This window comes from Lepidochelys kempii, chromosome 6 (genome assembly GCF_965140285.1).
Source record: "Lepidochelys kempii isolate rLepKem1 chromosome 6, rLepKem1.hap1, whole genome shotgun sequence".
NCBI lineage: Eukaryota > Metazoa > Chordata > Testudines > Cheloniidae > Lepidochelys > Lepidochelys kempii.
In genome coordinates, this window is record NC_136385.1 from 72,171,573 (window position 1) to 72,196,812 (window position 25,240).

At 46.0% G+C, this 25,240-nt stretch overlaps 1 protein-coding gene across 1 annotated transcript in view; it reads left to right on the forward strand.

Annotated features, from left to right (window-relative positions):
* LTK (leukocyte receptor tyrosine kinase) overlaps nt 1-25,240 on the forward strand; it is a 167,560-nt gene that overhangs the window by 99,149 nt on the left and 43,171 nt on the right. Inside the window, exons 10-21 of the mRNA XM_073348710.1 lie at nt 3,315-3,409; nt 10,902-11,003; nt 14,315-14,492; nt 14,951-15,101; nt 16,277-16,408; nt 16,948-17,104; nt 17,850-18,032; nt 18,429-18,527; nt 19,041-19,193; nt 21,535-21,645; nt 23,602-23,788; nt 24,949-25,039. Coding sequence (XP_073204811.1) covers nt 3,315-3,409; nt 10,902-11,003; nt 14,315-14,492; nt 14,951-15,101; nt 16,277-16,408; nt 16,948-17,104; nt 17,850-18,032; nt 18,429-18,527; nt 19,041-19,193; nt 21,535-21,645; nt 23,602-23,788; nt 24,949-25,039 — 1,639 coding nt within the window. The remainder of the gene's footprint in view (nt 1-3,314; nt 3,410-10,901; nt 11,004-14,314; nt 14,493-14,950; nt 15,102-16,276; nt 16,409-16,947; nt 17,105-17,849; nt 18,033-18,428; nt 18,528-19,040; nt 19,194-21,534; nt 21,646-23,601; nt 23,789-24,948; nt 25,040-25,240) is intronic.

Genomic DNA, 25,240 nt, shown 5'->3' on the forward strand with positions numbered 1-25,240 from the left:
CCCTTCACCCCACAGATCTGTATGTTGTTCCTCCTGTATTTGAATCAGGCCATTTCCTCATCCATCCTCTTATTTGCATGTATAGCACAGGAAAGACAGACTCCTGCTGTTAGCTGAGGTGCCTGGACCTGGCTCAACCCATAGAAGCTCATAGCAGCAATTACAGGGAACAGCCTGCTCATCCACGGGCTGTTGCATGCCAAATATAGATGAAATCTTTGGAGATTTTTACTGTTAAACTCTAAGAAGTTTCTACTGACCACATGCAAATTGCAGTTTTTGAAACCTTATAACTTGGCCAAATTTGAGCAGATTTTCACAGGGATGGCAAAAGGCAAATCCTTGATACAAAGGCCACTCTCCTGCCAAATTTCAAGTCCTTGCTCAAAAGCATGGGGGTTCTGGAGGGTGTCTTCAGAACTTTTTAACATGGGCAAGGCAATGTATTTTTCCTCAGCCTCATTCTCAGAAATGGTGGAGCCGTTTTGGCTGAAGTTTAATAATAATGATATCAAAAATAATAATGATCAATGATCAGCCTGAGGCAGACACCGTGCGTGAAAAATTTCAGCCCAAATGGCTAAAATTTGGTAAAGTTATAAACAACTAAAAGCAGGGGCTTATAATGGGAAGAATCAGGCAACCTTAATAATAAGTGGTGCTACCAGCCCCATCTATAACAACATGACAGGTAGTGTTGTTCATTGTAATTAAATAGAAATCTCTGTCTTTGAATTGCTTTTTGATGCATTTCTGGCTGCTGCTATCTTTCTACTTTAATGCAGGATCCAGTATTGTTGTGTTTCAAAGGGTCCTTGCTGTGGAATTCTGGGCCAAAGTGCCATGCCCCTTCTGTCTTCTTCAGGGAGACCTCTAACCTCCTCCTTCTGCTGTTGGGTAGAGTTCCTGGCTCCCAGGAAGGGGGAATAGCCATGGGCATGGGTAGAATAGGAGAAGACAGGAAACAGGAAGGAGCACTGTGAACTTAGACCCAGATAATCAAGCCTGTGAGGACTGAAAGCAGGTAAAAAGGCAGAAGCTGGTGGAGGCCAGAAGGAAGGAGTACTAGGTAGTTGAGGGCAGGCTATGTGGAGCATAGTTCTTGGCAGTAGTTCTTGGTAAGTTCAGCTTCCTAGTTGATTATTTCTTACCTTGAATGGGGAGAAGAGAATGACAGCCTAGAAGGTTCAGTGCTCAATGTCTTGATCAGAAGCTTCACTATCTATAAAACTCCTTCTGGTTCTCGTAACTACGCTGCACACCCACTAAAACCAGATAGAAATCCCCGTTCTGAGGGGAGAGATGGCGAGGCAGAAAACAAGAGAGGCAGGCAAGGAGCCCAAAAAGTCTTTGATTGCAGTAGTCAGCAAAACTGCCCCAGTAAGCAGGAACAGTGTGTTTACAAGGAGGGTTTCTGCAGCAACTGGCTCAAATAGCAAATTCCTCTGCGGATTCTCTGGCTCCAGGGCTGTGAAATTTGACAGGGCCCTGAATTTATAGTACACTGATGCTGAACCAGCAACTGTTCTTCCTGTATGGGTCCAGCTCCTGTAGTTGTGAATTTTTTCACTTAAACATAATGGACCAGCTCCTCAGCTAGTATAAAGCAGGGTAGACCTAAGGATTTCAGTGGAGCTACACCACATTACATCATCTGTGATCTGGGCCAATGTTTGGCAGGTATATGTATTTTAATTGCCTCTCATTTAGAACAAGGCTGTTCCCAAACTGTACAGTGAATATATTTAAACAGCATACTCTGCATGTCAGTGCTCCATCTCCCATAAATCATGATGGAGTTTCACCAGTGGCAGTAACTGAGGTTCTCCCCATGTGTTTTAAATGAGATCCAAATGTATTTAGATGTCAGACATCTATTTATTTATGATGGTAAATCAAAAACAGTTCACCTTCATCCATTAGGAAGGGACCCCACAGCATATTTTTCCCTCTACTGAATTCAGAGTGTGTGACGTGATGTCTTCATGCACACATTGTCTTCCTGGCACCCGCCTAGCTAAGCTAGTTAACGTATGACTCCTGCTGAGCAAGCCTAAGAAGGGTAAGACAACAGCAAAGTGAACATGCTGGGGAGCTACTGCTAAACTTCTCAGGAGCCAGTGCCTCATCTGGTGTACATTGGTGTAGCTCTTTTGATTAACCTCTGTGACAGGGTCAGGCCAGATGGCTACAGGAGAGTGATAGAAGGCAGCTATATTAGCCCCAGGTTAAGTAGGTCCCTTTTCCCTGGATAAGGTAACAGGGAAGGTTCCAGAACAATCAGGAACTTTCTGGAAACAATTAAGGCAGACAGGCTGATTAGAACACCTGCAGCCAATCAAGAAGCTGCTAGAATCAATTAAGGAAGGCTAATCAGGGCACCTGGCTTTGAAAAGGAGCTCACTTCAGTTTGTAATGCACGTGCAAGGAGCTTGGAGCAAGAGGCGCAAGAAGCTGAGAGTGAGAAGGCATGCTATTGGAAGACTGAGAAGCATAAGTGTTATCAGACATCAGGAGGAAGGTCCTGTGGAGAGAATAAAGAAGGTGTTGGGAGGAGGCCATGGGGAAGTAGCCCAGGGAGTTGTAGCTGTCACACAGCTGTTACAGGAGCCACTGTAGACAGCTGCAATCCACAGGGCCCTGGGCTGGAACCCGGAGTAGAGGGTGGACCCAGGTTCCCCCCATCCCTCCATTGCCCCAACTCCCTACTTGATACCGGAGGAGTTGACCTGGACTCTGGGTTCCACCAGAGGGGAAGGTCTCTGGCCTGTTCCCTGATCCACTAGGTGAATCAGCAGAGTCTGCGGGGATTATTCTTCCTTTTCCCCATGCTGGCCAGTGAGGAGGCTAACTGAGTGAACGGCAGATTTGAGCCACGAAAGTGGCCAAACTGAGGGCTGCCGTGAACCTCTGAGGCGAGCAAATCTGCCAATAAGCACAGGACCCACCAAGGCAGAGGGAGAACTTTGTCACACCTCATTTACACCATCTGAGGATCTGGCCCAGGGTTTGTCTCTTGTTTTGTAAATACTGGGGAAATCATTGGGGTTTTGGGTTTAATTTTTGCCTTTTGTGCATGGATATTTTCCTTTTGTCTTGTGGTGACTGAAATGGGGCAGTTTACTTGTCCCCTTCCCTCACCCCTCTTTCTCTCACTCTTGGTCTGTAGGTTGCATACTGCTTAGCATCCCATGAACTGTTGCATTCCCCTGAAGAAATACTCTGACTCAATGTTATCATTATGGGGTGGCTGTTTTGGGAGTTTGTTTCTCTCTTTCACTCTCTGTCTCTAAAAGCTTTCTCTTGTTCCAAAGGTTTCACCTGCAGCTTTTAGCAACCTGGGGTTGGAATTCCCAAGCTGACATTGCAATGGACAATATTACTTTTGGAGTGGGCTGCTTCCCTGTTGGTGAGTCACAAAGCATTCTGAGCCTCTCAGATAATTTATATAGGATAATCAGCATACCAATGATCCAGGCCTTGCAAGTTATGGTCTCCCTGCAGAGGGGACTCGGATTATATGTGCTACATCTTATCGTGCTGTAGTATTTGGACATAGTGACTCTCAGCTCCTTCCCTGCAGAAGATTTCCTTCATTTACACAATTTTCCAGTGTATCTCTGCCTTCTCAATGCTCTTTCTTTTCCGTAACCTGCAAAATCCCAGATCACATATTTTGGGACCTTTGCCCATCTTGACTGGAAGCACTGGCCTTCCAATTAGCTCAAAGGTAGAAAGATCATATTGCACTGTTCTTTAGTGACCCCTTCTGACCTACCTGCTCTGGAAATTGATAGACTTCAGAGTCACATTTAGTCTGAATCAACTAGTGGAAAGGTCACCGTAATGTATCGCCTTTGAGTGTGAGGGTAGGAAAATAACAGGACCTTGAGAAATCATTTCCTCCCCCTAGTACAAATGCTTTCTCTCTTTGACAAAAAGAGCTAAGATTATGACTACCGATACAATGAGTTTACTCCTCCCGGCTAGGAGAGGCTTCGCATGTCACTGGTGGATGGGTAGTATGCAAGCAATCAAGCAAGGAAAACCACAAATACCTGTAACTTGTTACAATGTATTCTACCTAGAAATCCAACCAGGTGCCTGGAAACACAGGAAGCCACCCTCATTGGCCTCAGGAATGAAGTGGGCCCTAAGTGCCAGTGGACTCTAGTGGGGCTCACACGTTAGGATGTTGGTTAAAGTGCGCAGAGGGGTTAATTTGCAGTCTGCAGAGCAGATATGTGGAAGGAGGGCAAGGAAGCACTTGCTCTAGCACTTGGAAACATCAGCAGCTGACTTTAGTTTTTAAACACTGAAAAAACTAGCACCTTTGTGAAAGAAACAGAACATAAGGAAAATACATAGTTCTTTTTCCAAACCCTGGCTGGCATCCTAAGCAAAATGTGATAACCGTGTCTCAACCTGCTCCCTATTTGTGCACAGCACAAAATCACCAAGGAGTCTATTGTCATTCCACACAATTGCCTGTCTCTCTGCCCAGGAGGGCTTCGGGCCTGTGGGATCAGAGGTGGTTGAGTTTGCGACTGAGGTGTGTTAGCAGAACTATGCAAGGGAAGTATACGCAGCATCTGCCCACACTGTGCCTGGCTCAAGTCAGTGCTATCAGTCTTCTTCTTTGTGCTTCGCGGAGCATGACTTTCTGAAGGGCTGAGCACTTAGACCTCCAATTTGAAATCAACAGGACCTGCAGGTGCTCATCAGCTCTGCAAGTGAGGCCATACATCTACTCCAACATTTCTGCATTGCTAACTGCTGAAGGTACGTGGGTGTAGACTGGATTTGGGGTTTGGTCTGTAAACATTTCTCTGGTGTCTTTGGAATATAATTGAAGAAGAGATGAAGATTTTCTAAAGGTGCCATCTCATTTCCTGTCTCAATGTGAGATGTGGAGGGGACACAGATCTAGCCTCTCTTCTCATTCTTCTGCAAAAAGATGATGTTGGGAGCTAAAAGCACGGGTATGTTAAACATGTAGGCCCAGATGTTCAGCTGGCATAAATCAGTATTGATTTGAATGGAGCTACAGCCATTTATACCTGCAGAGGATCTGGCCTGGAAGGCACGATTCATGCAGTGGAAGGACAGAGTGAAGAAACTGTGTTTCTTACAAGACTCGGGTTTACCACTGTTCTTTGAATCCTCATTGTGAGTTGACATTTTCTTGCCTTTGAAAACAGCCTTCTATTCATCTTCTCATCCCTTTAATTCAGTTAGGTCACGGAGAAGCCCAGCAGCTCTGCTGTGTTTTCAGTAATGAAATTACTTCTCTCTGGCCAGGAGAGGCTTCACGTGTCACAAATGAAGCCAATTAAGATCCAAGCAGAGAGAACTACATTCTTTGCAGAGGGAGGCAAGAAGGAAGCATGGCAGCCTGGCAGGCAGGATTTGCTCCTTGTTAGGATGTAAATACTAATACCCAAATCCACAAAGATACTTAGGCACCTGAACGCCATATTAGGCACCTAAATCTTGGGTGGTGCCTAAATCTCAGTTTTAAGTTCCACTGCAATCCACAAATCTCCCACCAAACCCTGTAGGTGCCCAAATGTTCTGGGTAAAAGTGCCCTCAGCAATTAAATTTCTGTCTCTGACCATGCACACTGCTGCCTCACTCCAGGAATCTGGATACCTATCTCCCACCTAGACCTCAGAGCAAATTGTGAACTGTGGGGAGAGAGAGGTTTGCTTGCCTTTCTTGCATGTGGAGCCCGATCCAGTAGGTGGCCCCTGAGTACCCCTCCTTTGAATTGGGTCTCATTCAAAATCCAGCCAGCTGCAGCAGTGCCTACCTTATGACTTTTAGAGCACTCGCATGGGATGTGGAAGACCTGGGTTCAATCCCCCCATCTCTGCCTGAGGGGGAGAAAGGATTTGAACAGGGATCTCCCACCTCTGAGGAGAGTGCTCTAACCACTGAGCAGTGCAGTATTCTGATGTGGGGCTCCTTGAGACTCTCCTGTTGCAGCTGTTGCGCTCTGACTAAATAATGGAAGTGATTAGGGCAGGGGGACTGGACTCAGGGACTCCCAAGTCTCCCCCTCCTGCCTGCCCCCCCACCATGATTGAAAGATAAGCACCTAATTCAGGCTTTGTAGAGTCCAGTGGTGTTCCCGTGATTTTCTACGCATCAGAAAGTTAGGTCTTGCAATGGTCAGTGTTGCAATGCCTAAATCCCTTTGTAACAGGGGGTAGCTGTATTACTGTATTAGCTGTAGTCTGTATCCACAAAAACAACAAGGAGACTGGTGGCACCTTAAAGACTCCTTGTTGTTTTTGTAAATCCCTTTATGGATCCAGGCCTAATTTCCTCATTAGTTCCAGTCCTCTCTCTTCTACAGAATGCAGCACTGGCTTTAAAGGAATTGTCTCTGAGCGGAAGGGCTGGGAATGGCAGATGGGGCTTCAAAGTCCTCATCACTGAGCCCAAGAGGTTAGTGGGATTTGAAAAATAGATGGTCTATTTCTGTGGATACTGAGAGCAGCTCAAGGAACACCAGTAAGGATTAGCAACAAACAGATAAGCACAGAAATTTGGATATAAACGCTCCTGCTTCAGGGCATAAATCAACCTCTGAAACATGTAGTTCTGGGCACTGTTGGAGCCAGGATACTAGACAAGATGGACCTGGGGTCTGATTCAGTCTCACAATTTTTATGAGAGAGGGAGAAGTTATCGTAAAGGGAAAGGGGACACTGTCCTGGCTGACTAGCTAGAGCAGTGGTTTTCAAACTTTTTTTCTGGCAACCCAGTTGAAGAAAATTGATGTCCATGACCCAATGGAGCTGGGGATGAGGGGTTTTGGGTGTGGGAGGGGCTCAGGGCTGCAACAGAGGGTTGGGATACAGGGGTGAGGGCTGTGGAGTGGGGCCGGGGTGAGGGATTTGGGGGGGCTCAGGGCTGGGACAGTGGGTTGGGGTACAGGAGGAGGTCAGGGCTCTGGGCTGGGGGTGCAGGCTATGGGGTGGGGCTGGGGATGAGGGGTTTGGGGTGCAGGAAGGGGCTCCGGGCTTGTGGGGACTCAGGGCTGGGGTAGGGGGTTGGGGCACAGGCTTACCTCAAGTGGCTCCCAGTCAGTGACAGCGGAGGTGCTAAGGCAGGCTTCCTGCCTGTCCTGTCACTGCGGACTGCACTGCGCCCTGGAAGTGGCCAGCAGCTGGTCTGGCTCTTAGGCAGAAGTGTGCAAGCAGCTCTGCACGGCTCTTGCCTGAAGGCACCGCCCCCACAGCTCCCATTGGCCAGGAGCCGGTGCTCAGGGCAGGGGCAGTGCGCAGTGCCCCGTGGTCTATCCCGCCTAGGAGCTGGACCTGCTTCTGGAGGCACAGCACAGTGTCTGAACAAGTAGGGACTAGCCTGCCTTAACTGGGCAGCACCGCTGATGGGACTTTTAACGGCCCGGTCGGCGGTGCTGACCAGAGCCGCCATGACCCAGTGCCTTACATTCTGTGACCCAGCACTGGGTCGCGACCTGCAGTTTGAAAACCACTGGGCTAGAAGGCCAGATATTCAAAGGTGTCTAGGCACCTACTGGGATTACCAAAAGCACCTAAGCAGGTTAGGCACCCAGCTCCCATTGAAATCAATATCTGCATAGTTAGATGCCTGAATACCTTTGAAAATTTCATATTGCAACATGCTTAAAAGAATGTATCTTGAGCAGTCACTGCCCTCTTGAGTGCTTAGAGGCTCTCTGCTTTTTCTCTCTTACCATGCATCGCTCTGAGCTTCGCTGTATCTTATTCTTATTAAGATTGCAGTCTCTGATGTGTGAAAGCAGACTCTGAGTTGGCTTGGCCTGCAGGATTAGATTTAATGCTGGACCTTACTTGTGCTTTTGTAAAAGATTTGTTTTTATCATGGCCGGTCTGTCCCGGGGAGCTCTGTATGGCAGGTGTTCAGTTCCTGATTTCCAGGCTCCCACTCACCATGCTGGCACTGGGGTGGGGATGGGAGACAATGACTGTGGAGGCACCATGCTTGGCTCTTGAGATGGACAGAAGGGAATGCAATGATTTGGCTGATTTAGTACCAGCATTCACTGGAAATTTAATGGATCAGCAAAGGGGCTGTTGGGGAGCTGATTCTACTTCCTGATTCTCTGCCGCTGCTGCAATACAGGTTAGAGAGGCTTGGCGGTTACTTCATTTTGCACTGGCTGGGATCCCTAAGGGACCATACACCATTTGGGCCACTATCTCTCCCCGTTACCAACACCACATTTGCAGCAGGGGCTGTGAGAAAAGAGGTGTAAGAGAGAGCCACTTCATCTCTGTGCCTCCAGAAGACTCCCATGGTCTGCGGGGATTCCCAACAGGAGACCTGCCCCCAGGGCTGCAGTGTAGGGTCTCTACGTAAAAGAATAAATGGACACAAATCAGATGTCAAGAATTATAACATTCATAAACCAGTCGGAGAACACTTCAATCTCTGTGGTCACTCGATTTCTGATCTCAAAGTGAGTATCCTTCAACAAAAAAACGTCAAAAACAGACTCCAAAGAGAGACTGCTGAATTGGAATTAATTTGCAAATTGGATACAATTAACTTAGGCTTGAATAGAGACTGGGAGTGGTTGAGTCATTATACTAAGTGAAACTATTTCCCCTTGTTTATTCTTCCCCCTCCCCCGTTCCTCAGACATTCTTGTTAACTTCTGGAAATGTGCTGGAAATGGCCCACCTTGATTATCACTTCAAAAGGTTTTCTTTCCCTCCACCCCACTCTCCTGCTGGTAATAGCTCATCTTAAGTGATCACTCTCCTTACAATTTTTTTTTTTTTCATGGTCTCTGTGTATATATAAAATCTCCAGAGAGCCCATTGCTCTGCAGATCTCTCCAACATACATATACCCCAAAGTGTCATCTAGCAACTCATGATCAGAGGCCTTCCCCGTTCCATATGCTTATTAAACCCCCCCCCCCACACACACACACACAGAGTAGGGGACCAGACAGAAGATGGAATAGACTGAAACACAGAACTTTGGAGCTTGCACCTTCCTGTATATAGAACATACCCTCCTATGCATTCATTTCTCTGCAGTCTATACAATGCTGGCATTCTAAGCGGTAGCAATAATTGATGGGAGCAGCCTGATGCTCAATGAGGCTAATGGATGCAGTTCTTGGTCTGGCGAGCATGAAGGAGACAGAAGGTTTGGAAAAGGAGGATAGGGTGTTTGTATGGAAACGAAGAATTCCCCTAGGACATGCTGTTAGGATGCTACCTTGCTAAAAATCCAGCCAGAGACACAGACTGAGGCTGTGTTATGGGCACTGATATACATTCCTTCGCTCTGGCTAAAGTGCTTGAGTTTATTGTACATCTCTGGATGCTAGACGCTATGCTGGAAAAATGGTCTTGACCTTCTGGATTCATAATTAATTTAACTCAGGCCCTCAGAGACCAAGAGCCTCTTTCTGTCTGACCTTCCAGTCTTTTTACTTGGGTTCTTTTGGTCTTTAATCCCTATAGTTTGTTTAGGTTAATTTCAGTTTTTGTTACAGTTGTTAGTTTGACACCTCTGTCAGGTGAAGTCCTCTGTCTATCCACAGAACAGATAAATTATGGAAAGAGTCAATACAACACTCTCCTTCACTGTCACCTATTAGTGTGCTTCAAGTCAGACCTGCAGAGAATACCCCTAAGGGAGAGGTCAGTTCAGTTTTCATGGCTCAGTTTGGTAATTGGCCTCTGCTGAGACTGCTGATGAGGGTGTTAATTAATGATAAATGTAGTGGTGTTTTTTTGAAGGGATAACTGTCCAGCTGGAAATGAATGAGCTCAGTTTGTGTTGGCCACTGAACAGGCATTAGATGGTGTGATGAGGTGTACAAACCTCAGACTGGAAAGAAGGGGTTAAAGAACTGCTCTGGGCCCAGTTGGCTTCACCCTGCCACACCTGTAAAACATGCATGGAGTGGTGTGTACAATATCTGATCAATGCTGTTTGTGACTGTTTCGATGTTGAGTCATCTCTCCCTGTTTTCTCTCCACAAGCAAAATTTGTAAAAACATGGCTACCTTGCCACTTTATGAAATCTGGAACTTGCAAAATCATAAAAGAATGAAAATGCAAATTAGAAGGGTATTTCATAAGCTGATCTGCACGCACACAAAAACTGGGAATCAACATTTCTCAGAAAACAAAATTTTGAGAACTTGGAAACTTTGTCAAATGAATTAGCAAAAAATGTATTCTGAAATTTTATGAACGTTTTTGCACCATTAGTAGTCTATTAATGTTCAGTCATTACTGAGCTGATTAAAAGCAGGATGCCCATTATCAATATATAATATTCCATTGTCGATTCTCCTGGGTCATGCAGTCCCTGAATATTCTTTGTTAATCATAGTCAAGTTTATGGTTAATATTCTTGTTTACTGCATGTAAATGCAAACTAAGGCCCTTTTCCTGCTGTTGGCTAAATGGGGGTAGAGCCCTGTATCCATGCAGAGTCCCTTTTACTTCAGTGTGGCTTCATGCGGCAGCAGGCAGGTCCCTGTGCCTGAGCAAAGCCAAGGATCAGGACCCAAATGATTTGTAAGGATAATTGAAAACAGAAGTTCTTTAAAGTACTAAATTTCCTTTCTCCCTGTCTCTTTCTCTGGCTTCCTTTTCTCTCTCTCTCTCTCTCCTCTTCTTTTCCATTCATTCTATGACACACATGCACATCACATACACATGACAGAACTCTGTTCCTTTTGCTCCAGTAGTCCACGTGGCATAAGGGACACCATAGTCACTTCTCTGCTGCCTTGCAAAGGGGACTTTTTTATTTTAATAAAATGATTGTGCCTGATTTATCTGCAGTTTGGTTGAAATTCTCTCTTTTTTGCCCCCATTTCTTTCTCATCCATCCCACGCACGGTGACAGGAAGAAGACAAAGCCATTCTGCTGGAAAGCACCAATACCCACGGGAAATCAGTATCATGGATGAGAATCTCTTGAACCCATTGGAAGAGCCCTCCCTTTCAGGTAGATAGCTCCATACTGAAGCCCTGACTTCTGAGTTCAATAGACGGTCCTGGATCAAGTTCCTGCCTTACAGATAGAAATTCCCATAGTTAATTAGTGGATCCTTGTGTCTCAGGCAGATGGTCCCATACTTGAGCTCTGTCTCCACTCATGTAGACATTTCCATACTGGAGCCTGGTATCTGGTAAATAGTCCTTGCAACAGCCCATCCTTACTACTTTATCCAGACTCCTGAATCTGGAAAACTGGGCCAGAAATTCCACAATGGCCATTGCTGAGTTTTTTCAAGTTATTTTTCTGACACCAACCAGAGCATGGAAGCACAGAAGAAACAACAAAAAGTCTGGATCAGCTCTTATTTTAATCTAACTAGTGGACTCCTCATTTCTAGTCAATGCATACCCAGATAGAGGTTAAATAATCATATGGTTAAACACAAAGGACCTGAATAAGTCCCAATCACATCCTGTGAGGTTCTGAACACAACCAATTTCCAACAGCTTCAATGGGAGTTGAAGGAGCTCAGCACCTTTCAGGAGATGATCAGCATCTTGTAGTATTAGGCCCAAAGGAATAATCAGAATGACTTGGTATTTTCTGTGTAGCCATAAAAAATATGCAGACCACATGCCCTTTTTATAAAAATAGTATATACAAGAATTCCTGTGGCGCTCGGACCATACCAGGGGCTCTTGCAAAGAATCCATGAACAGATGCAAACATTGCATCACACTCCTTTTTTTAAAAAAAATATATATTAGCGGGTTTTGAGCCCAGTCCTGTTCCAGTTGACATTCAAAATAACTTCAATGGGAGCAGGATTGGACTTTTTACTTGGAAAAAGATTTTTATTAGCCACCCAATATTCTGACTCCCTAGAGTCACTATCTTATATACAAGGCCCCTGTATTTCATAATTTGGTGATTCTGTTACCTACCCATTACCTCAGAATCGAACCTTTCGTCCTAAATAAAAATTTTGTGTTTAATGTTGCAATGAAAACCCGGAAAGCAAGAATCAAGTGAAAATCAATGCAGTGCTGTTTGCCTGAGTTTGCAAAAGCCTGGAATAATATTTCTGAAGGGTGGGAACTGCCCCATAGTTCCTTTTTCGACACATGTTTTTGTGGATTTCTTGGTGATTAAACTAGGAGATTCATGAACAAACAAATGTCACACCCCATGTCACACCCCATTCAATAATGTTAGTAGTATTTGTTTAGAAGCAAGACAATTATAAGCCAGTCAATGTTTCAGCAATATCTGCCTTCTGCCAGGTTTTAAAATCATCAAACACATTCACTTTGTCATACATATATGCATCAGGATTTTTATTAACATAGTTTTTGTGCATAATTATAACTATGTTAAAAGAACATTACGTTTTCAAAGTCAAGGACTCAAAAATTAAGAAATGTCAGAATTAAGGTTGCCTATGAAACCTTAATTCAGCCCCCTTGTGCATATGAATTATGATACAGTTTTTTATTACATGATCACATACTATTTTTTCCACAGGACTCCTGCCTCGTTCAGTGCACAGGATGGACAGTGCTCCTATAATGAGCTGCTAGCCAATATTTTGTTTTATTGACTAAAACCACATTTACTCCACATTATTCAAACCTTGCGCTGAAGACAGAATTGTTAATTTCCTCGTGGGCTTTTCTGGGGCGTTCATCACTATGGTATCTGAGTGCTTCATAAATATCAATAAATTTAAATTTACCACACCCCACTGAGGTGAGGAGCAATTATGCCCATTTTACAGATGGGGAGCTGAGGCATAGGGAGGTTAAGGTCAAAAATATCCACTAATTTCAGGTGCCAAATTTGAGATAACTAGGATCTGATTTTTCAGAGTATTTAGGATTATACAACACTTCATAGGTTGAAAGTACAGCTCCCAATGACTAGGGTTGCAGCCGTGAGTGCTCAACATTTCTGCAAATCAGAACCCCCAGGTATATTGAATCAGGCACATACAAAATGAACACAAAATCCATCACTACCAAAAGCAAATACCATTCCAGGATGTACTCGCAGGAATGTTGAAAGCAAGACACGAGAAGTAATTCTGCAGCTCTACACAGCATTAATAAGGCCTCAGCTGGAGTACTGTGTCCAGTTCTGGGCACCACACTTCAGGAAAGATGTGGACAAATTGGAAAAAGTCCAGAAAAGAGCAACAAAAAATATTCAAAATCTAGAAAACATGACCTACAATGAAAGATTGAAAAAAATGGGTTTATTTCATCTGAACAGGAGAAGATTGAGGGGGACATGATAAGTCTTCAAATACATGAAAGATTGTCATAAAGGGGAAGGTGATACATTTTTCTCTTTATCCACTGAGGACAGGACATGGAGTAATGGCTTAAATTGAAGCAAGGGAGATTTAGGTTAGACATTAGGAAAAACTTCCTAACTGTCACAGTAGTTAAGCAGTGTAGCTAACAAATTACCTAGGGATGTTGTGGAATCTCTATTATAGGTTTTTAAGAACTGGTTAGGCAAACACCTGTCAGGGATGGTCTTAGGTAATGCTTAGTCCTGCCTCAGTGCCGGGGACTGGACTAGTGAGGTCCCTTCCAGTCTTACAGTTCTATGATTCTATGCAACCATCCTTTCTCTTCTTGCAATCCCCTTCCTTATTCACTATATACCTCCCGACTTCTACAACAAATTAATCAGGGACCCTACAGCCAATAGGCTCCTTCACTATACAGCTCTGATTCATACCAAGAGCACCATTCATCCTGTGCTTTGCATGAGGCAGGAGTCCTGTGCAAAAACAAAACAAAACTGTATGCAATCAGGTAAGTAAAGATTGTATCATAATACATACGCACAAGGGGGCTGAATTAAGGTTTTGCAGGCAACCTGAATAATTCAGGGATTTCCTAATTTCTGACACCTTGACTTTGCAACATTAATGTTCTTTTAACACAGCTTTTGTGTGTAGTCATAACTATGTTAAGGAAAACTTTGATGTATATACGTATGACAGAATAAATGTGTGTGATGGTTTAAAAACCCTGCACAAGGCAGATATTGCTAAAGCCGGGACTGGCTTATAGTTGTCTTGTATCTAAATTAACATCACCGAATGGTGTGATGTGAAATTTGTTTTTTCATGAATCTCCTAGGTTAGTCACCAAGGAATTTACAGAAACATGTTTCAACAGGAACAGTTGCTGCATTTCAATGTCATTTGCCCTGTGATTGCGGAGGGGTTGTGTGGGTATTGTATCTGACTATGAAAGGGAGGCTGACATCTCTAGGCTCAACTCTCACTGTTTTTGTTGCAGGAAATGTGCCTGTTGTTCTTTGGTGGTTCACAACCTGTGGTGCCAGTGGCCCCCGAGGACCAACTCAAGCACAGTGCGACAGCGCCTATCACAACACCAACATCTCAGTGACTGTAGAGAAAGAGGGACCGCTCCGAGGGGTGCAAGTGTGGAGAGTGCCAGCAACAAACCGATACCTGTGAGTGTCAGTGTATGCCGGGGACCAGAAAGGCAGTCAGCTAGCAGCTCCCACTTACCATAGCATTTGTACACCCTTTAGTGCAGCAACATCTGTCGGGAGTGGCTGAGTGTGGGGTAAATGTGAGTACCTCAGAGCCAGCAAGAGTCACAGTGGAGAGCTACGGTTCAGGAACAATGTAAGTGAGGAGTTATTGGGAGGAGTGAAGTAGCACTGATAGTGAGGAGCTCAGGACTGGAATGGCCTCGAGGCTGTGGGACTGTAGGGGTGCTGTCTGTGGGGAGCTCACTTTGGGGCTGTGATGGTTTTAGAGAACTGGCTGCAGGGAGCTCAGGAACGGAGTCACTTTGGGGTTGTGACCGTGCAGGAGCATTGGCATGGGAAGCTCATGGCTCGAGTTGCTTTGGGGCTGTGGGTGTGAGGTTTCTGTCTCTCTAACTGCTTCCTTTCTTTTTCAGGATATCTGCATATGGAGCAGCCGGAGGGAAAGGAGCCAAGAACCACAAGAAGAGATCGCATGGGGTCTTCATCTCCGCCACCTTCCAGCTGGAGAAAGATGAGCTCCTCTACATCTTGGTGGGGCAGCAGGGGGAGGATGCCTGCCCAGGGGTGAGGGACACACACACACACACACACTTGTCACTGGGCACAACCACATTACAAATAAGCTGCAGACCCCCTCAGTGAGTGGGTTTAGAGTTTGGCTGTACTGGTGTTGAAGGGCAGGAATCCCAGACCTGAGCGAGTAAAACCCAGAAAGGAATTGGGAGGAACCAATGAGCTGAGCTAAAAAGAATCTTCTGAAAACAAAAACAAGGAAATCTGAAATGAAGAGCGTCCTCCAAAAGCACAAGCATAAAAGTCTGCTTTTAAATCCTGGTGTTCAAAATAGAAAGCTGCCCCTTTCACTTGCTTTAACAGGGCAGTCACAGCCAACTGCTAGGTCTGAGCTGCATGTTCCTGGTCACAAACAGCATTTCTTCACAGTAGGGATTTTATCAGGCCTGCCAGGATTTGAGATCATTACTTGTATTTATAGTAGTGCCTCGAGGCCCCTGTTGGGATCACAGCCCCATTGTGTTAGGCACATATAGTAAGAAGTGGTCCCAGCCCTGAAGAGCTTACAATCTTATGGCTGGATTCAAAGCTTGTTAAAGTCAATGGGGATCTTTCCATTGACACCAATGGCCTCTGCAAACACAAAGAAACACAGGAAAGAACAAACTCCAAAGATGTGTGTAGCTCAGTGTCCCCCAAAAAATCCAAGCTGAGAAACAATTTTTCTGTATTTTCTCTGTGTAGTCTAGTGTTTTGTGCAGGGAATGGGGAGCTAGGACTGCTGGGTTTTATTCCCAACCTTGCCACTGACTCATTGTTCAACCTTGTGCAAATCAAGTCATCTCTCTGTTCTTGCATTTCCTCATCAGAACAATGAGTACAAATAACACTAACCTATCGAATAGCAGTATTCTGAGAATTAATTAGAAAGCATTTTAAGTTCCTGGAATGTAAGGAGCTCTAGGGGTGCAATGTATTAGCATTTGTTATGAATAATAAAACTAATATGGGCTCATTGCCTTTTCCTGATTCTGCTGTGAACCTTTCTTATGTCACTTGCACATGGGAGGGTGTTCCCAGCTCAGGAGAAGCTTGTGAGGGGCCAAGGGACAGGTCACTTACCAAGCTAGTGGTCCATCCACAAGGAGAACACATACTATGTGTACAGATCTATGCATGCAGACTAGACTGTGTTGATCTCTAACTGCATCTGTTGTCTCCTTCAGGGGAATGTTCAGACCCAGAAGATTTGCCTGGGGGAGTCATCTCTCATTGAAGAAGATTACAAACTCAAAAAGGATCTGAAGGACTGGGCTGGAGGAGGGGGTGGGGGTGGAGGAGCCACCTTCATCTTTAGAGTAAGTCTTCCCTCTTTCTAGTCCCCTTCTGGACAGTGTCCAGCAGAAGAGCTAGCTTTCACTAGTGATCATGTGATACGATGCTATCTGCTGTTTCAGGAAGTTGAAGGAAGGGAGAGAATGTTTTACAAAAACGCAAATTCCTCCTATCCTCATTCCCCCTCATTTCAATCACCTGCTAGCTACTGCCTCCTCGGCACTGTCAGCCCAAGCAACAATACCAGGACTGGAATTCAAACCAGGGTCTGCTGCTTAACACTGGTACTGGTCCAGCCTCGACAACTCGTGTTTAATTGGACCTGCCTTAGATACTTGTCACAGTTGGCAGACTGCCCTGAATAATGATGTCAGGAGACAATCTGTAGCATTACTCTGGGCTATGGCCAGTATTGTATGAGCTGCTTTTATGCTTACTGATGCAATGAGTTAGGTGAGTTCTCTCATCTGAGAGGTTGAAGGGTTTTCTGGTATCTGATGGTTTTGAGCCTGCTGCACCTTTCAGCTGTCCTGTGTACTGAATTGTATTTGTCCTTGAGCAGCCGAGGGATGGGGTTTTCGAACCGTTGCTCATCGCTGCAGGAGGAGGGGGAAAGGCATACCTGAGAGATCAGGACAGCTCCCTGGATGATGTGCCCCTGGAGCAATTTGAGAACACCACAGCAGTTCCTGGAGTCAATGGGAGAACTGGGGCAGCAGGTGAGGCCCTGTAGCAATACAAGGTCTGGATTTGATGGCTGAACACACAAAACTGGCCTGCAGACATTAAGCAACACAAATCCTTTTGATTCATATTAACTTTTCTGTGGGAGTAACCCACTGAGACATGAATGGTTCTTCCTCAAGTGCTTGCATATATCCGTTGCCCTGTAGATATGTGCATGTCCTGTGCACTGGTGCCAGGCAGTTTTCCCTAGCAGCACCCATGGGGTGGCCCCACCCATCTCCTAGCTCCTTGTGCTCCCAACAAGGGTATAAAATGTAGAACCACCTCCTTCAGTTCCCTCTGAAGGAAAGTCTATGAGTTTATGAGTAAGACACTCTGACCACGACCATAACAGCTGTTTCTTTGGCTATGACAAAAGAGGCTTCTCTGATCACAGCACAACCATCCGTGTTGATACTGCTGATGCCGGAGGCTTAAGCCAGGGAGCCATGGCCCAGTCACTCTTTAAAGGGATGGACACCAGTACATGTAGTTAGCAAGTGCTTTTCACAGCTAGCTTAGCAACAGAGAATATAGACCCTGCACTGGGTTTTCATCGTGCAAGCTGCATTGATGGACATCCTCACTCCCTTGGCGAGGGGGTCAACTTGAATGCAGGTACATCTTAGACAACCCATAAGAGAGATTTTCTCTCTCTTCACACACTTTCCCCCACTCCACTCTGCCCACACCCTGCTCACCTGCTTTTCTCTCTCTTTTTTTTTTTTTTCCCTGCAGGTGGAGGTGGTGGCTGGGAAGACACCACCCTGTTTCCTCAGACTGGGAAGTCCCTCCTGGAGGGTGGAGAGGGAGGCCAGGCCTGTCCCCAGTCACTAGCCAAACTCCAGTGGGCCACCTCAGGTGGTTTTGGTGGAGGAGGAGGAGCTTGTACGTCTGGCGGGGGCGGTGGAGGCTACAAAGGTAGGTCTGTTTGCCCTATCGTTTAGGGGAATGGAGATTGTAGGTACTGGGAACATTGCTCTGGATCTGCAAGGATATTTAACCATCCTTTCGCCTGCCTTTGACCTGTCTAGAGGGAAAAGATGATTCATTCTGTTGAAAACTAACCTATTTGCACCAAATTGAACCACAGCATACTTTTGGATAGAAGGGCTCTGCCAGCCCTGATGGGTCTGGGATGAACGATTTCATTTTCCTCTTTGAGGACACGAGGTAAACACATTATCTCACTAGCAAGTCCCAGTGGAACTCCATACTTCAAGAGACCAATGCAAAGTAGGGACCCTGGCATCTCATGGCCACCACACCTTTGCTGTCATTCAGCACTTGCACATGATGGTGCCTCTTTTTGTCTAGGTGGGCATGTATCAGATGTTGATGATATCACAGCTGATGGGCAGGATGGTGTTTCCTTTGTGAATCCAGCTGGGGAGATCTTCCTGCATCCCCTGGCAGGTAAACCACACTTTTTCTATTCTCCCACCACCGTCTTTCCTCCCCTTTCCCTCCTGTCTCTATTCTCTTTCCTTCTGTCCCTTTCTATAACCTCCACCCCTACATGTACTCTATGATGCAGAACCTCAGGTAATGTAAATTGTCATAGTTCCATTGCCTTCAGCTTACACTAGCTGAGCATTTTCCCCCTACAACTCTCTCCTAGGCTGAGAGGTGACACCAATCTTCGGGTTCAGTTACATGTATTCAGTCCTGGCCTTCCCCATCCCCCTTCCCCATTGCACCTCAAGGTTAATCCAAAGGGTTTATGCTCTTGGGCATGAATTTCAGTGCCAGTACTCATTCACTTCTCCTGGCATTCCTCAACTGGTTGACGTCTGGACTGTGTTATGTTGGGATGTGTGTTTTCTTAAGTCGGGAGACTAACATTACAGCTCCTACATTTGCTTTCTACCTTTACATGGGAGAAGATAAATTAAACCCTTCTGTTCCGTCTGGTTCCTTCTCATTCAGCCATGGAGAGCCACGGGGAGGCGGAGATTCAGGTCTACCTGAACTGCAGCCACTGCCACTCGGGCAACTGCAAGCGGGACCTTGACACCAATCTGCCTATCTGTATTTGTGAGATGGGAGCCGTGCTGGCCAGTGACAATGTCACCTGCATAGGTAATAGGTGGAGCTTTATACTCACAGAATTTCTTCTGTCTTCTTTGCATCTCCCCTCCTTCCAGCTTTCTCAAGGTAAAGATACTTGACTCATAAATGATATTGTTCCTCTCTGTTGCCTGCCATCAGAGATATTTCAAACTTTAAACAAGTCAATCTTCCCAGCATCTCTGGGAGCTGGGTATTATATACGTTTTACAGGCAGGCAAACCGAGACCGAGGGACAGATTTTCAAAGACACTAAGACATAGGTAGACACCTAGTGAGATTTTCAAAAGCACCTGAGCAAGTTAGGGGCCTAAATTCTATTCAAATCAGTGAGAATTAGGTGTCTGTCCTGGTTAGAAAATCTCACTTTTGAAAATCTCACCAGGTGCCTATCTGCATCTTTAGGTGCATAAATATTTTTGAAAGTCTGGCCCAGAGAGGTTAAGAAGTTTGCCACAGAGCTGGAAATAGATCAAAGATCTTCTGACTGCCATTTTTCTACTCTAACTACTAGACAATGTTCCCTCATTGTAAAGTCTTAGATCAGCCGTTCTCAACTGGGGATCCGCAGCCCACTGTGGGGCTGCAAGCAGGTTTCTGGAGGTCTCCCAAAATAAACCTGGCTTCAGCCCTGGGCGGCGGGGCTTGGGATTCAGCCCTTGGTGGCGAAGCTTGCTGGGTGTGCCACCTCCACCCCCTGGTTCACCTCAGCGAGACACCAAGGGTGTGGGTCAGCACCAGCAGCAAGTTTCACACTGAGTAAGGAAAATAAAAATAATATTCAGTTATTTATTTTCGTATCTATATTATCCTTTATATATATATATATTGTGTGTGTGTGTGTAACTGTGTAATGATCAATTAGGTCAAGAAACTGGGGATGAGCCAGAGAGTCTGCATAGTTGGAAAGGGGAGCCTAGATGGGAGTGAGCACCATTCTTTGGAGGAGAGGGGGAAGACATCTCTCTGTATTTCACTCTGGGGAATGCAGGATTATGAGGAGTGTTGGGAATAGATGGGACTGAAAACTCCAGACACCATTTCAGTGCCAGTACTCATTCTCCTCTCCTGGCGCTCCTCAAAAGGGTGACCTTGCAGACCAGGATGAGTTGCACCACCCCAAAGCCTCAAAAACTGAATGTTGTTTGAGTTGAAAGCATGACATCTGTAAAAGAGCACAGTGTAAATTCATCTGACAAGCAAACAATGCATTCTGAGAGAACTTTGCAGCTGAAAGTTCCCCAATGGGGATCCAGGACAAATGATCATTTTCAGAAGGGATTGTTTTATCAGTAAGGCTACATTTTAGTCATGGGTATTTTTAGTAAAAGTCATGGACGGGTCATGGGCAGTATACAAAAATGACTTGTCCATGACTTGTACTATATACCCCATACTAAATATTGGGGGGTGGGGCGGCTTGGGGGGTGCCATGGATGCTCATGGGGGGGGTGACCCAGAGGACCCAAAGTCCTCGGGGGGGGGTGGCCTAGGGGGCACCGTAGGTGCTGGGGGGATGGCCCTGGGGGCACCGCAGATGCTCAGGATGTGGCCTGAGGGGCGGGGGGTGCTGCGGGTACTGGGTACGGGGGTGGGAAGCAGCAGAAAGCCCAGGACCCCTGTTAGTGCTGTGGGGGGCGGGGTTGGTGGGGCAGACAGACTCTCTACCCGGCTCCTTGCAGCTCCCTGGAAGGGGCGACATGTCCCTCCCTCAGCTCCTAGCTCCGCGCACTGCCCCCATCCCAAGCGCCAGCTCCACCATGGGCAGTCTGTGCTGCAGTGGCAGCTGCAGAAGTCACGGCGGTCCTGGAAAGTCATGGAATCCGTGGCTTCCGTGACCTCCGTGGCAAACTTGCAGCCTTATTTATCTGTAAACATCTTGGGTTAAACACATCTCTCGTGTAACACCACCAGATAGAATGGCTGAATAACATGGAGTTACACTAGAGATGAATCTGTCCCCTTCTTTTCACACCAGTTAATACCCGTTTGACTGATAGTCGTCATTATTTTCTAACACTGTCTCTTGCAACTCTGAGACATGGAGCTTCCATAGGGGAATTCCAGCTGGTGGGCAGTGCTGTTTTCCATCTATCAGGAACCTGAAGAACAGAATAAGGGATATGTTTGTTTTAAGCTGTTCATGTTTAGATAATTACATTGGTTGAACAGTGATTTATGAGTGTTTACGACTCCCAGGGCCCTAATGGAATTTGCTGTAACATGCAAGTGACGGTCCTTCACCACCATCATCATATTACTTTTTGAAAGGGGGGAACCATGGCGGGAGAAGTTCTTTAATGGGGCTGTGGTTGTCTGCTGGTTAATGTGTCTGTGTCTTTGTTTTGGCCAGTTCCTCACAGCCCCATCCCAGAGGGACACCTTCCTCTTCCGCTCCTCTTAGCTGTGGTCATTGTGATTGTAGTGCTTGGAATGGCTCTGGCTTGTGGCAGCCTATCCATCGGTAAGGAACATTTTTGGCTTGTATTAGTATACTCATTCCTGCTGTTGTATTAATCTATATGGAATATATGTGCCCAAAGAGTCAAAGTTGTTACCATGACCCTGTCACTGTCCCATGTTAAACTGTTAAACAAGGGTCAGAGTTTGATATATAGAGACCTCAGTTTGCTTCGTTCCATGCCAAACAGACTAAGAAATGTATGCTAAAGTTTGGAGATTTATTGGTTTGGATACAATGAGAGAAAGAGCTAAAACAAGTTATGAAGCAGTTTAAAATTGAATGATTATGTAAAATGAACTTAACCAAAATCTATTAAAGTGCCTTTTAAAAGAGAGAGTCTCTCTTATTTCGCCAGCCAACCCTTCTTGATGTTTGTTTGTCTTGGGGGATGGGGTCTGGGGGGAAAGGGTTAGGTCTGTTGCTGTTCCGAGATAGGAAGCGTGGTGGCCTGTCCTGCTTTTGACAAATAGATCCGAGGGGGAGAAGAGACAGGATAGTAAAGAGGGGAGAAATACAGCTTTTGCTGATGCTGCCAAGATTCCGGGTGGCAGGTCAGTCCCAGGCAGATGCTCTAGATTGGTGGGTTGGCCATAACACCATTTGCCCTGGGCTCAGGCTCCTCTTCTGGTCGGGGACATCATCAGGCTGGGCTGGTCCCCTCTTCTTCACCAGTCTCTCTCAGGCAGGGCAGAGCAGGTTGGACCATCTCTTTTCATTGAATTGATACTGCGTAGTACAGTTGACCTCAGGATCAAATGGAAAGCCCAAGAGAGAAGGAGAGAGACAGGGCAGGATGAAAAATAGCAGGGCCGAAAGGAATGCACAAGAGAAAGGGAGACAAAGCAGGATCTCGCATGTCTCCGGCTGGAGTCTCCGCTGGTGCGGCAGTGATAGCCAAGTGTCCCCACTGATGTGCTGAACTCTGGGTTTTATGATGATGCAATAACTTTTGGGATCTACAGGAGAAGGACAAAGTCCCTGGAGTGGAGCGGAGGCCTGTCAGCCTTTCTCTTCCACCAGGAATTGCTCAGTTGACCCACTTGTCCTCAACCCTGAAAATTTCTTTGTAAAGGCCCTGAAAGAGGGGTGCTAGGCAGAATAGTCCATTTTCTCATAATAATTGCAGCGCTGCTCAACCCCACTGTCCCCGACCTGGCTTTTACCAGCCTCTGAGTTGGCCCCGCTGGAAGAAGGGAGCCCACCTTAAAGCTATATTCTGCTAACCATGGTACTGATGGGGAATTGAGAGGAGCTCCAGCCAGGAGACTGCTGACTACCCAGCCAAAGCCAGAGGAAAACTAGTCTGCCTGCAAATTACATTACTGCTGCTGCTAATAATTGGGGCCAGACTATGTTCTATCCTTGCGTAAGTCAAGGCATGGGGAGCCAGCAAGAAACATCACCCTTTGCCTGCCCCATGTAAGGATGGGGCACAGTAGTAGCCCCATGAGCAGGGACTGCGCTGGCTTTGCTCCTTCTGGGGAGAAAACCACTTAGAAAGACCACTAGATCACTTAGCAGGCCCTCCCTTAGCAGCCACTAATCCATAGACTGCTGTCATGACCACTGGTTAAAGACAGAACTCATTCAAGAGCATGGCATGCTCTGTCTGATTGCCACTTGCTTTGTTGTTTTGCTTGAGAGACAGCAAGTCCTCTTGCTCATTGGTTCAGGGGAGGCTGCTCCAGAGAAAGGGAGATGGAGCCAAGGCTCCACCCGGGGTCCAGGACTACATATGGCCAATACTCCATGCTCGTGTATCCCATTCAAGATGGAGAAGTTGCTGCAAAGAGAAAGAATGAGGATGATGCTGGGGATTTAAGAATATTACTTGGATTCATAACTGCTGACTTGGTCTCTTTGTGTTGTTGATTGTTCTGTGCTGCTGATATTATTTCCTCTGCTCTACCCACATGTTGACATTTCACCCTCTGTTCTTTTGTGCTCTACCCATAGTTTATCACCGTAAGAAGCAGCAGCTGGAAGGAGCCAGAGCACGACTGCAGAGCCCAGAATATAAACTGAGCAAAATCCGCACCTCCACCATCATGACTGATTACAACCCCAACTACTGCTTTGCAGGAAAGGCTGCCACGCTGAGCGAGCTGAAGGAGATCCCCCGGAAAAACATCTCCCTGCTTCGGTAAGGCTTGCTGCTGGGCCTGCTCCTTGATTCAGGAGAGGAATTGTAGCCTTTGGTAAAGGTGGCAGGGTCACGTATTTATTTTGTTTGAATGTGTAAAATGTGCCATGGAGCATGGAGAACAAGAGACTGAGGGCTAGTTGGCAGCTCACAGTCCAGCATGGTACAGCCTAAATGTGGCTTTCATGACAGCTGCTTATAACACCTATGCCTCACTTTTATGTTCTACAAGGCACCACTTTGTAAGAATTAGGCCCTGACTTAAGCACATGTTTAACTTAAACTCATGAGTCACGTGTCCCATTGACTGATTGGCTTCCAGGTCGAAGTAAGAAGATTCCCTGTACGGTTCTCTCCATTACACTTTTGGGATGTCCTGAATTACTAGGGCTCCCTGGCTCCCAACAAATCCCTTCCAGGTCCATAGCAACGTTTCCTTTTCTGCATCAGAACAGAAACTCACATCACAGGGAAAGACACCCTGGGCTACTCACATGGCCCCTGCAATCCAGCTGATGTCAGTTAAGAGGGCATAGGGAGTATGGGCAAAATTTTACCACCTATATTTATTCTGTTACTTCACTGCCTTCAGACATCATCCCACAGCCTTCTCTCTCTCTGATGCCCTGATTCACTGTAGCCTTAATATCATCACTAGTAGCTGAAAGCCCATGCTGTTGCCCAGGTGTGTTTCGTGGAGTCACGTGTGTAGAAAAGCTGAAAATGGCTGAGAATTTAAAAATTGGATGGTAACAGACTGCGAATCTCAGTGATGATTCAACCAGGTGATATTCTGAACAGAGACCCCTAAACCATGCTTGTAGCTGCTTCCATTGCTTCACATTGACTCTTTTCTGCTTCAGAGTGGCGCACCGAGTGACATTCCTTGAATCTTGTTATATAGATCTGTCACCAAATCTAGGGTGCTGGTACCAGTATAGATTCAGGTAGTGACTTTGTCAGCGTACAGTAGACTGCTGTGTTTTCAGTACTACTGGAGGTCCAACATTACAGCACCAGAATGGGTCCAGAGGTGATTCTGGACATTTTGACACCAGGTCATGTCTGGGACTGATTACTTTGCCCTGGATTACGAGAACAGATCCAGAACCTATTCCTGAACTTGACCCAGTAATACCTGCTTTTTCTCTTCCCTTCAGGGCCCTAGGGCATGGTGCATTTGGTGAGGTTTATGAGGGGACTGTGATAGGAATCTCAGGGGATCCCAACCCTCTTCAGGTGGCTATCAAGGTCAGTACCTACAGCTAATGGCCTAATCTTTCCTGTACAGTAGCGAATACCCATGAGAGTGATGTTACCATATTAAGGTTCCCATTAGAAATGGCTTGTTACAATTATCATATACTGCATGGTTAACAGTGTTACACATGCTGCTAATGTCACATGCGGGAGTTATGAGCTTCCCATTATTTTGATTTTTAAGCCACGTGG